This window comes from Elgaria multicarinata, chromosome 14 (genome assembly GCF_023053635.1).
Source record: "Elgaria multicarinata webbii isolate HBS135686 ecotype San Diego chromosome 14, rElgMul1.1.pri, whole genome shotgun sequence".
In the NCBI taxonomy this organism is placed as follows: Eukaryota; Metazoa; Chordata; class Lepidosauria; order Squamata; family Anguidae; genus Elgaria; species Elgaria multicarinata.
Window position 1 is genome coordinate 69,389 of NC_086184.1, and position 12,957 is coordinate 82,345.

Here is a 12,957-nt window from a genome sequence, read left to right on the forward strand (position 1 = left end):
GGAGCACCTGTGCCCAGCGCTCACACCTTTCATGGGGATCGCTCCTCTCCCCAGCAGCCTTCCCACACTCTGCCTCTCAATTGCCCTGGTGCTTGGGAAATCCACTTTCCCTTTGGGGACCAGCTTATTGCCTGTTCAGCAACGCCTCCTGGCTTATGTGTGGATTTTCTGTAGCCGAACTGACGTTTTGCTTCCCTCACAGAAAGTTGACTTTTTGCGCTCCCAATTATCTCCTTAGCTTCAGCCAGTTTGCTCTACCCTGGGTTTAACGATGGGCAGGTCTGTGGCCTGCTTCTTAAGCTCTCCCTGGTGCTGCTCTTTGTGGGCTTGAGTCTGTCAGCTGGGGCAAGCCACGGGGGCCTCAGAACTGAAAACTTTGGTTTCTTTCTCCCATTTTTCAAGGGTGGAAGTGATTGCACTACTCATTGTAGCAGCAGCGCAAGGGTGGATGGGAAAGGCGGCTTAAAAATCCTCTGTATGTCATGCCACTTGTCTTTAACAGCCTCACAAAGTAAGAAAGCAATGGATCAAACTCATGTGGCAGAAGGATCAAAGGCCCAGAGTATTTTCCTGATGGCCAACAAAGAATTTGAAGACCATGAGGTAGAGATACTCTTGTACAGGGTGGCATTGCAGGTTTCAGTATAGCTTGCAGTGGAGCCCTGATGACACCTCTTTGATGTTTTAGATCTTGATCGCTAGTGCACTGGAGTGTCCTTCCACACTAGCCCTGCTCCATTAATACACTTTTATGGAGAAATCCACACAACAGTGTGGCTTAACCTGTTGTATTCTAGAGTTTTCCATGTTGTCCTCATGTACGAAGAGACATGACAGAGGTATATAAAAGTATGCATGGGGTGGAGAAAGTGGATAGGGGGACATTTTCCTCCAATATAATATTAGAACACAGTGGGGTCATCCCATGAAGCTGATTGGTGGGAGATTCAGGGCAGATCAAAGGAAAGGCTACATCATACAGTGCATAAGTTAAATTATGGAACTTGCTACAAGATGCAATGATGGCCAACAAATTTGGATGGCTTTAAATGGGGATCAGACAAATTCATGGAGGTGGTATCAGAGGCTTCTGTTCACCAGTTGTTCGGGAACATGGCCAAGCGGCTGCTATTTATTTATTTATTTATTACATTTTTATACCGCCCAATAGCCAAAGCTCTCTGGGCGGTTCACAAAAATTAAAACCACAATAAAACAATCAACAGGTTAAAAGCACAATTACAAAATACAGTATAAAATGGACATGTTGCGCTCATGTCCTGCCGGTGGGCAGCTGGTTGGCCCCTGTGTGAACAACGCGATGGACTACATGGACCCTGGCTCTGATCCAGCCTCAGGGCGCGTCTTATGTTCACCACATCTGAAAAAAGTTATTGTAGAGCTGAAGAAGGTGCAGATAAGGTCGACCAAAATGGTCAAAGGGATAAAGCAACTCCCCTGTGAGGAAAGATAACAATGTTTGGGGCTTTTCAGCTTAGAAAAAAACATGAGTACAAAGAGAATACGATAGAGGTGTATGAAATTGTAAATGGTGTAGAGAATGAATAGGTAGAAAATTCCTTCTCTCATAATGCTCAATAGGATCATCCCATGAAGCTAAGTGGTAGGAGATTAAGGACAACAGACAAGAAGTACATTTTCCACACAGCACATAACTCCGCCCCCCTTTCAAAAAACAAAAAATTAAAGGGAAAAATAATGTTTGCCTTTTAATATTCCGATGAGCTAATGGGGTGGGAGGAATTTTTTTTTGAGACTTATTCTCTAAGAGATATTTTATCTTTCCTTTTTGTCTTCTTTGTCTCTACCATCTATTTGGCATTTAGCCAAGTGCCTCTCTCCCACCCCTTGTGAATTTTTAATCTTTATGGCACATCAGCAGAAAAGGGACAAACAACACTGCTCTGAACCCCATCAAGAAGTAGCCTATTCAGCTGCCTGATTGATTCATTCATTCTGACGTGTTCTAAATAATTTTCCTTCCAGGGAGATGGTCAGAATCCTGGCCCTGCAGAAGATGAGCCACCAAAACATGCACAGCTCAAGATCTCCCATGAAGCAGCACCTCCTACCCCCAAAGTCAGGGTGCTTGAGTCGGTGCCTGGCGCCAGTTCCGCTGTGCCCCAAGATCAGCTCCCAGGGGAAGAGCAGCCTTCGGGCCCCTCTGCTGCAGAGGTGGCCATGGCAGTGGAGGACATGAGGCAAGTCATGGGCAAGTTCAGGATGGACCTGGCCACCGTAACGCAGGCTTTTCTGAAAAACAGCGGGGAGGCTGAAGCTGTGGATGCTTGTCTGAGGACTGGGCAGCGAGCAGATGGGTCCCCTCTTTGGAGCAGGCAGGATGACGCGGACTTGCTGAAAAGCGAAGGTGATTTCAGGAGCAAGCTGGTAGCCAAATACGGAGCAGAAAACGTGACGAGGCGCGTGGCGTTCAGGAAAAGTTAGCATCAGCAGATTGTGGGGCTCCTCAGTGTCTTAGAGGAGCAGAGTGCTGCCCCTCTTCCTCCTAACGCACCTTCTGCTCCTGGCGTTTTCTGTGCGACGAGCTGGCTGTCTTTCTGGAGGCCGGCAGCCCACTGACAGTCTCTGCCATGACAGGAAAGGAAAATAGCAGCTGTGGCCAAGACACTGAATCCTTCTGCTTCCCTTCTGCTTGACGACGAAGCCTGCCCCCGCCCCCATCCCTTTAGGAGATTCTTCTTAATCATGATCGTGACTCTTTTTGTACGAGTCCCCTTGTCCTGGCAATAAACCTCTGCAAATCTTTCCATACAGTCCCCTGCTCCCACCCTCTTTCTGTATTAATTGGCAAATGTGTTTAAAGTGATCGCACATCTTTTCCAGAGTGTGAGGAGCAGCTGTGGCGAGGCATGTGCAGTTCCCTGTGCCCAAGAGTTCCAGATGTAGCATTTCTCGTTCATTGCTCTCGTCAGAGCTATAATCCACGTGGGGATCTGGGACCAAGGACCACATGTGCCTCTATGCAAGGGGGCTTAGTGCCGAAGGCCGCTCGGCAGGCATTCTGCTGTGGGTGGCATCGTCCAACCAAAGCAGGAGGCCTTGGCATCCCCCAGACCCATTTCCAGGAGCCGGTCATGGGATCGCGGGTCATGGTAGCTCTTGTTGGGGAGTGACCTCCTCAAGCCCGTCCGGACCTTGAGGGGCCACCGTGGAGGGAGGCTTTGAACTGCATGACGCGGTGGCTGCAGCTTCTCCTTCAGCAAGCCTGATGGGCCTGTTAGCAAGCCTCCCTGTTGTATGTATGCCTGAGTGCCCGCTTTCAGACATGCAACCTTAACACTGCAAGGGATCTTTGAGTTCCTTAAGGTGATTTAGAGAGCAAAACCACAGTTGCTTAACTTAGGAGTCATTTGGTGAAATGAATAAAAAACAAACATTCAAGAGATCAGGTCGTGGCAATAGGCACATAACACCAGGTCTTATTATTAAGGCAGACACATTGAAAGCAGTGGTTTTGTGTAATTGTCTAGCAGGGTGGCAGTGGGAGTCAGAGGGGGGAGATGGATGAAGGGACTGGCAGGGGAAGGGAATGAAGGTTGGTAGCAGAGCTGGTGAGCAAAGAGGGGTGGCTTACAAGTTGCCTATCTCTGAACATACCTGTGCCTGGGCTTAAAAGAAGAAGCCGGGGAAGTTGACTGGGTTTTCCAGCAAAGTGGGGTTCATGGCAGAAGAAAAGAGGGGAAGATTTGTTGGGAAGAAGTTAGTAAGGAGTTCGTTGCCTCTCCACATCTGCGCAGTCTGGGGTGCGATAAAAGTTGGAGGCAGTGGGATGTCCCTACAAGAAAAAAAGAAAGGGCGGGCAGAGGGAGGTAGAAGGGGGGTTCACAAGATTCCTCTTGTGAGAGAAAAGAGTGAGATTTCTTCTGGGTCAAAGATTTACTATTGTGCTATCTGGGAGCTGGTTAGATACCCTCACATGAGAGTTTAATCACTAAATCTCAAGCAATGGCCAGAATCCTGTCCCTATTGGCTCATCAAAATTGAGTTGCATGACACCTTGGAATCAAACTGACCATCTTTCCTTCCTCTTTGAGCTCAAACAAACAGGTAAATATTAACACCTGATGAGTGACTCTTGGCCTGACATTTTGCAGCCTCAATGCACAGTAAATTGAAAATAGGATCAAAGGTGGGATCAAGCCTGAAGAATCATGGTCATGCCAGGGAGGCAGGATGGATGCCTTTGTATCAGGGACATCATTGTGCTTTGAGTGTCAGGCCTGGCTTTTAGAATAGCAGGTGTCGCCTATGCTTTCCCAAGCTGGAATGAAACCTTCCTTCCTATATCGAAAGCGGCAGAAATCTGGCAAGAGGCCTGGCTGGAGTCCTTTCCTTCCTAAAAGAAAAGGCCTTTCCATCCGCTCCTCTTGTCACACAGCTGCTACCTTGCTGCTGAGCACGCAGCCGCCTGGCTATCCTGCAGGCCCTTAGGAACAGGACGGAGGTGGCAGCATCACCTCCTGTGTCCTGGGTAGGAGGCTGCTGTGCCTCACAAAAGGCCCCAAGAGGGCCGGGGCTGGATGCATGGCTGGACTGTCAGTTCACCAAGCTTGTCCAGGGGAAGGCGGAGAGGGGAGCTCCTTGTGTCCATGAAGAACCAACTGTTCAGCCATGACCTGCTGCCACTTTGCAGATAGTGCTGTGACCAGGCTCTGGGGGGGCGGGGAGCGTGGACAGGCAGGCCCTCCCTCCCCCCCCCCCCCGTCCGGCGCATCTGCCTTGGCAACTTTTTCCGCCTGGGAGCAACGCCAGTCGCCATCACACTGCCTCCTTGTGTGCCCCTCACATCTGCACAAAACTCCCGGGTGCCGTAGTGGAAGGTGATGCTTCTCCCCTCCGCTCGCTCTTCGGTTTGCCAAGCAGCGCCTGAGCATGCAAGAGGTCCAGTGCCATGTTCTTCTGTTCTTCCTCAGACGTCACCAGCTGATAGCCCAGGAGCTTCATGGCGTCCTTGCAGACGTCTTGCAGCTTTGCTACGTGGAGATAGGGAAGGGTCTTCCTCCAAGCCTGTGAGACGTGGAGCGCATCCCTGGGGCCAGTGTCAAAGGCCCGCCTGCCTAGGCCTGGCCCGTGGGTGATGTTGTGCACCCAGGCGCGGAGGCTGGGCACGAAGCGGAGTCCAGCAAAGTGGTAGAGCCGGGCGGCCTCAGCCACAGGATTGTTCACGATGTCTTCGTAGCGGACCAGCAGGTAGCGATGTCGGAGGCTGGCCGGCAGGCCCAGCGTGCCTCCTGCGTAAATCTCCGTATGGCTTCTGCAGATATCCCGCATGACGGCGTAGGGCTCCTGCATCTCTGTGGCACGGCTCTGGTGCCTCAGCACAATCGTACCGTCATGGGCCAGTTCAGCTGCTGTGTTCTTGCGGGAGCGGAAAACAGCTCGGGGGTCACGAACCAAGTGGATGATTTTGAGGTTCAGGGAGGGGTCGGTGAGGAGAGGATGGAGCACCTTGAGGTCAAAGAAGCGGACTTCCTTCAGGACCACGTGGCTGTAGGTCTTGCAGGCCTCCTCCACTTTGCTGAAAGGGTACTTGCCACAGAGGGTCCTGCAGGCGTCCGTGGAGACGATGTCACTGCGCCGGAAGGAGTTACAGGCCGGCGGGGAGCACAACGCCCGGCTGTCCTCCCACCGGAAGAGGGCAGACTTATTCCTGCGCTCCGGCATGTAGGCATCAAAGACGGACATGTCGCAATGGAAGACGGAGTGAACGAGATCCCGCACGGCCATGCGCAAGACCCGCGCACTGTTTTGCTGCATGGCTGCCCACACGTGCCAGGCGGGCTCCATCAAGTAGAAGACGTCGGGGTGCTGGCTGAAGAGCTGCCCCACGAAGGAAGACCCCGACCTCCAAGACGACAGGATGAGGACGTGCGCCTGGGCCGGCTTCTCCACCTGCGAACTCTTCCTGCTGCAAAGCTGAGCAAAGAAGGCAAGCAGGGCCAGGGCCTGGATCGTGGCCAAGATTTTCAGCACTGCCGGCTTGGGTCTCTTCCGCATGGCAGCCAGGACTCTGCAAGAGGGGAAGGAAAGAGGAAAGGCCTACATCTCGGAGGGAAGGAGGGCTTTCCCCGTGGCCAGATACTCAGGGGGTTCCCAATTGAAACATTCTGGGGCCAGGAGACTGGGCGAGGCAACTCTACCCTGTGCCTGTTTGGTGCATTCTCTTCCCCTTCTTATTGTTTTATTATGATTTTATTAGAATGTAAGCCTATGCGGCAGGGTGTTGCTATTTTATTGTTTTACTCTGTACAGCACCATGTACATTGATGGTGCTATATAAATAAATAATAATAATAATATTAGCTATCCCACCCAATTTTGTGCCATCTGCAATGTCTCATCAGGAGGGGGGGGGAGGCAGCCAGGAGAACCTTTCCCGTCTATTTGGCTTTGATGTTTAGGAGGCATTAACTCCAGATCTACTCAATGTAGATCTACTTGTCGCAGAAACCAACCAGCTGCCATCATGACACCACTGCAGACTAAGCAGGAAGCCTCCTGGCCACAACCCATCCTTCCCCAGACCACATGGCAGGAGTCACGGGCAACCAAAGGGCTAGCTAGGGAGTCCCCATTGTGTGAGTGCTGCAACACAGCGGTCCTGTGAGGGTGAGGGGAGGCAACAGCTGCTTCTGAGTACAGCATTTTATGGAATTATCACACAAATATGATGACTTTAAATTTTTAGTCATTGATAGAATCTATATTGACCCATACTCTTGGACTGATTATAATGACTTATTACTCAAAAATGAGGCTAAATGGACTTTTCGATTGAATACAATTTATCCACATGGTCTCAATGCTAGCATAGATTATTCGGTCTTCTTGGCAGGATAAAAGCCTCTTCCAATTAAGTAGCTGTGTGGTTATAATCAGACACAGCTGCTTTCCGTGTTTTTCTTCAGACCATAAACAGACAGGCTAGTAAGATAACTTTTTGGAGCTCTTGGTAACTCTTCGAAATGTTTATTTTCTAAAAGGCCAAATTTATGGTTTTCCACAGCCTTCAATTGGAGGGGTTTTCTCCCCCGCAAGAAAGTTTTTTGAGGATGAATATCCTATAATTGACGGTTTAACCTGATATGGGTGAGTGATTTTTAGGCTGAATTAGAAATGAGTGCTTGAATTTTATAATTATAGAGATATCTAGACTAAATGTGATGATTATATAAATAATATTATCTTATCTCTGTAGTGTTTGTTCCGAGGAAGCTTGAGCAGCGAAAACGGGAAATTTATTGCAAAATCCTGTCAACAACTTACAACGCTGGAGAGAACAAAACATAATAAGAACAAACCTTATTTATAATATATCCGTGAATATATGTTTATGTACTGATGTATTGCCAAATGTGTTTAATATACTAAAGTGTGTTAGTGTGTTTTTGTTGGGCTATATTATAGACTTGCATAGTCTTATAGTAGGAATATCATTCCAATTATTGGTTTATTGCATTATAGTACCCAACACCACTATTGTTTAACAACTATGGGATACATCAGCTTTTTTGTAATTTTTGTGTAATAATAAATGGATTTCTTGTTAATCATCTCTCTCCACTAGTGGTTTGAGTAGTTGTGTGCGTTCAGGCACCTTATATATATTATCATTTTAAAACTACTGCCTTCTATTTGTTTGTGCCTTTTAAATGGGCCATACGGAACACACACCCTGGTCTGGCAGGGGCACCCACCCACCCCTCTCTGCCCCTCGCCTCTCCCATGGCTTCTGTCTCCTCTGCAGAGCGGTCATCCAATTGATTGATTGTTACATTTATGTCTTGCCCTCTCGCAAGGAGCACAAGGCAGCTGACATGGTCCTCCTCTCCATTTTAAATACACAACAACCATGTAAGGTAGGCTAGTCAGAGACTGGCCCAAAGTCACCCAGTGAGCTTCATGGCTGAGTGGGGACTCGAACCCAGGTCCCCTCTCATAGCAGTTGTTCACCCCTTGCAGGTTCACAGCGGGACGCCCTCTCCCCATGCCCACTGTGACCCTGGGCATTCAGAAAGGGCAGGGGCACCCACTCCCCCACCCTGCCCTGCCCCAGGCTTTCCCATCCTGCTTACCTCCTGTTGACTCCCAAGTCTCTTGGAGCTGGAAACAACCCCAGCCTGCTTCACCGGCAGCAGTGGATAGAATGAGCCGGCCCTGGCCCGGGAAGATGAAGGGCGGAGGGGGCGGCACTCCCAGAGGAGACGCCTGCTTGATCCAGCCAGGTTGCTACCTGGAGTGGGGGGAGGAGGCAGCATTGAAGTCACACGCCCCCACCTTGAGGAAAGAAAAGATGCGGGAGAGGGTGGGGGTCCCAGGGCGCAGGGCAAAACCTCAGGGCATACTGGGGCAGCACGGAGGGCCTGGCCGGGTTCTTACCCACGGCAGGCCCAGAGCCCTTGGGCAGGAGCTGCCAACAGGCAGCTGGTGGGATGTGGGACGCCCGTGCAGCCGGCAAATGGGCCTCCCTTGAGCCCACCTTGGCGCCAGCCCTCTCTGGAGCCGTCCCCAGGCATGCCCCACACTGCCCCTCTGCAGACCTCTGCCTCTGCAGACCTGGCCAGCAAGAGCCAGCATCATGGGATGTTGCCTGGAAGGCCACTGCAGCCCTGAGCAGGGTGCAGGGTGCTGAGCCAGGGTTCCCCTCGGGCCGGACTCTCCCTCAGGAGGGCGGCCTGGCCAGGGAAGCCGCGGGGACACAAGGGGCCGGGACACCGCTGGTGAGGGAGGGCGGATGACGGGCTCTGGAGCTTGCCGCCTCCCAGGCACAGCTGACGACGCCTTAGCAGGACCCGGGGGTCAGAAGAGCTCATCACAGGGGAGGGGGCTCTCGGTGGCTGCCTCCCTGTTCTGCTCCTGCTGTCCATCCTCAAACGTAAGAAGAGCCTGCCGGATCGGGCCCAGGGCGGAAGCCACAGGCAGGACACGAGGCCCACCGCACCCTCCCGCCCATGTCCCCCTGCCTCTCCCTCTGGGGAAGGGAGCCGGGCCCTGCATGTCCTTTCGCCTGCCCACATCCTAAGGCACCTCTGGCCAATAGTCCCCCACCAGCCTGGGCAGGGGCAGGGTGCGTCGGCGGGCAGAGCGGAGCTCCCAGCAGGCCCAGCTGCATGGGGGGGCATTGCTGGAGGGCCTGAGTGCCCTCACCACCCAAAGCACATGGAAGGCGGCGGTAAGAGGCCCAGGATAGCAGAGGGGGCATCGCAAGCCAGGCCCGGGGGGGGGGCCTTGGCGCAAGCGTCTCCCCTGCTGCCCTCAAGCGTTGCTGTGAGTGGTTCATGGCCATCGGTCCCAGGTGTGGGCTAGGGGCAGAGAAGGCTTGGCCCCGGTCCCCTAGGTGGGGGGTGGCCCAGAGATGAGCTTTGACAGGAGAGGGCTGGGCACAGCCAGAGTGGCCACCCAGGGTCTGGGCACGAGCCATGGCTCCCGCCGGCCAAAGCATCCATCTTCCTCTGATGGCATCCTCCTGTTGGGAGATGGGAACGCAGCCAGGCCTGACCTGGCCCAGAGGCCAGGGCAGGGAGGCTGGCCCAGAGAGGGCCACGGTCCCGGGCATGGAGTGTGTGGCAGCGAGCCAAGGAGGGCTCACCCCCGGCCCTCGCGCAGGTGCGCTCCCCTTTTCCCTTTGCCCGTGGGTTGTGGAAAGAGCTCTCTGCCAGGCAGGCCGCCCTCAGGAGCAGGATGTGACTGGTGCTTGCCAAACTGGGCCAGGCGCCTGCCTCGCCTCGGTGACATTTGCCAAAGGGCTTAGCTGTCCCCACCGGCTTTGTGGGCACAAAGAACAAAGGAACCCAGGGGAACAGCTCAGTAATGACGCAGAGGGAGGGGAGGCGGGACAAAGCTAGCGGCCCAAATGCAAGCCACTGCTAAAGCCCAGCCTCCTTGGGCCGCCCCATGGCCAGCGGGGATCTCTCCTGGCTTTCCCTGAGCCCCGCTGTGTGTGGGGTGGGGGCATTCCTGCTCCTTTCCAGGCGCCTCTCTACTTGCTGCCCGTGGAAGTGCCCAGCCAACATCTCCCTCCATGCTGGGGCCAAGGGGGCTTTGGGCAAACAGCACCAAGGCTATTGCCTGCGGGTGGCCTCTCTGCTTCGGCCTGTGCTCTGGGACTCCAGCTGACGGGCCAGGCGAGGGCCTTTCCGGGCGGCCCTCCTCCGCCTGTTGCTTGCCCGGGGTCTGCTGTGCCATCAACAGGAAAGTCAAAGGAACGGAGGGCAGACAAGAGCGGGACCAGGGCTAATGGAGACTGGAAGAGCTCGCAGAACAGGAGGGTCACTGCCAGGGTTTGCCCTGCCCTGGGGCTCAGAAAGGAAGGGCTTGGTAGTGGGCTGCCGTGAAGCGCCTCTGGCAGCTTCCTCCTCTGCATCTCGCTAGGACTTTGCTCCTCAGAGCTTGGGCTGCCTCCCTGCACTGCGATGTAGTGAGGGAAGGCTGGTCTCTGGAGTGCCCATGACTCTGCAGGGGTTCACAGACGGGCCTTTGCACCTTGTCCAGTGTAGCCAAGCCCCTGTCCTCAGGGCGTGGGCAGGAGAGGGGCTGCCAGAGTCCACAGAAGAGCCTCTGAGTCTCAAGGGTCGTGGCCTGCAGCAGGTGCTGCTGTGAGGCTCGGTTCCTTCTGGAGGCCTGTGCTTTGGCCCAGGGACACAGTGTCCTTGTGGGAAGGGGGGATTTGGCTGCAAGATGTTCCCAGCAGTCACCATGCCAGAGCCCAATGCGCTGACTGGCCATGTCACAGCTAGGTACTCCCCAGCACCACCCAGCTTGAATCAGGGTTCCCAACTCCTCGTTGGCTGATGTCACGACTCCATCTTTAGAGCTGTTGGTTAACTTTTTGCAAGACTTAGTGAGATTTTGCCATTCTGCCCTGGAACTCAGGTCTGGAACTCAGTGGCTGAGCGTGTGCAGGCCCATGATCTCAGGTTCAATCTCCAGCCAGGGATAGGAAAGACACCCCCTTCCCCGCACCCCAAGGCCTGGAGAGCCACTGCCAGGCAGGCAGGCAGTACAGAGAACAGCAGACCAAAGCAGGCAGGCTGGAAGATGGCTGAGGTGTTTATGCCGTTCCTGTCCAGAGGAAGGTGGTGCTTGGCCCATGAGCATTTGGGTGAGCGTTGTGAAGGACCAAGGGGGGTGGGGAGTGTTGTTGAGTTGTGAATTATACCAACTTCCTTGTCCATCAGTAAATTTGTTTTGAAATGCATTTGATTTCCTGTTGAATAGTAAACTATGCCTTCCTGCTAGGTAGTAAACCATAGTGGTGATAGTAGATAAAGAATAGTTTGATGGGTTTATGGGAGGTATCTGGCCAGCCTGTTGTGTATGGTCCCGCTGGCGCCAAGACCCAGTTGACATGTGGGAAAAGGTGGGAGTCAAACTTCCCGAGGTCAGGCAAAGGTTTCACACCTGCGGGCTATCTCCTGCCCGGGCTAATTGGCCTTTGTGTGGGAAGAAAGAGCAAGCACCCTCATTAAGGGAGCAAGAGATAAAAGGCTGATTGGGTTAAGTTGGGGCAGGTCTTCAGCCTGGAGGCTATGGACGTTTGCAGTTGCCCAGTCTGGGAGCTGAAAGAAGGTTAGGGTGTTGCTGTTTGCTGTGGGCTGGTTTTCCAAAGGCAAGTTTGGTCACTTTGACCGGAAGGGGGAAGGGAAGTTTAGTGGAGAGACTGCCTGTTCTTTTCTGAAAGGATTTGTGGGTGGTTCTGCCTGATATCTATCTACTTTATTTATTCCCTTCCTCTGCTTCCTTGTATTATCTTCTTTATTGGCATTTTTTGTAGCTGCTACTGACCAAGCTCCTATTTGGTATTTGTGTTTCCACAATAAATTGTTATCTTGGTTATTTTGGGGGTCTGTGTGCCTTTATTCCAAAGTTATACCGGTCCCGTAGTACGGGAATTGGGGGGAAACACCCCAGAGGGACCCTTGGGAAGGACTGATTGACTCAGACTTCCTTTACAAGCGTTACCCAAAGAAATGCTTAAAGAGACTCCATGTCCCTGCCTGCAGCTCGTCTTGCTGCCCCCCACCCCTCTACTGGACTGCTGGCCTAAAGTGAACGCAATCAAAGAGCTCAGCAGCTGAGCACCCCCAGAGTCCTTCTGTGCAGCCCTCCCCATTTGAGCATCAGTGAGGCTGGGGATAACCAGGGAAGAGCCTTTCAGGTGGCAGCACTTGGGCTGCACAATGCAAGGTTGATGCCTTTCTGTCAGCCAGGGAAGATCTTTGTTATTTTACTTTGTGGCTTTTAAAGGTCTTTTCCCCCCTTCCCATGTTAATTTTCACTATTTATTGCCAGCATATCCTGAGCTACTTCCAGATGAGGATTTATGGTGGACTCACTATCTCCCTCTCTCACACTCACTCACATCTTACGGGAGGCCCACACAGTGTTGTCACCCATTTGTAATCCTCCCGTGCTTTCCCAGGTGCTTCTGGAGGAACACTCCTAGCATTGTCCATCCAAAGGCTTTGTGCAGCAATTAAGTCTTTCCTTCCACAGAATTTCTTTTTTGGTAGTAAGAAAAAAGGCAGAAGTGGTGGGAAGATGCAGGTTGCATATGTGGATCCCTTATGAAATTCTGTGCATGAGGTGTTGCATGTAAGGGATGGGTGAATGGAACTGGGACTGGCCTGTTTTTTAACGTGTTAATTTTATTGCTATGGTTCATAGGAAAAGGGAGATAAGCGGCCCAGCTGCATGGGGAGACTGGTGAAGCCAGGAACCGCTTGAGGCATATCCGCTCGGCCTTGAGAGACATTAACATCTCAGGCGGAGGTGTGAAAGATCTACGTATGAAAAGCCAAGGGGAGGGGGGAAGGAGTTGGAGAAAAGAAACTATAAAATATACTTGGTGGGGGGAGTTCAGCGCGGCTGGCTGACTCCGAGGCTGGGTGATGTATGAACTGTAGTTTTAGTTTT

At 52.7% G+C, this 12,957-nt stretch overlaps 1 protein-coding gene across 1 annotated transcript; it reads right to left on the minus strand.

Annotated features, from left to right (window-relative positions):
• Positions 1–336: 336 nt before the first annotated feature.
• Positions 337–10,405, minus strand: LOC134408886 (carbohydrate sulfotransferase 4-like). Its single transcript, XM_063141397.1, has 3 exons — positions 10,209–10,405; positions 4,916–6,052; positions 337–454 (listed from the first exon to the last, which is right to left on the minus strand). Exons 1-3 carry the CDS (start codon positions 10,403–10,405, stop codon positions 337–339), a joined length of 1,452 nt encoding a protein of 483 aa, XP_062997467.1.
• Between the last annotated feature and the right edge of the window lie 2,552 nt (positions 10,406–12,957).

Coding starts and splice junctions, on each gene's coding strand:
- LOC134408886 (XM_063141397.1), bottom strand. CDS start 10,405: ATGCAGAGGAGGAAGCTGCCAGAGGCGCTTCACGGCAGCCCACTACCA. Junction 6,053..10,208: donor GATGGCACAGCAGACCCCGG/GCAAGCAACAGG, acceptor CCCCTCTTGCAG/AGTCCTGGCTGCCATGCGGA. Junction 455..4,915: donor ATGGCACTGGACCTCTTGCA/TGCTCAGGCGCT, acceptor TTAAGCCGCCTT/TCCCATCCACCCTTGCGCTG.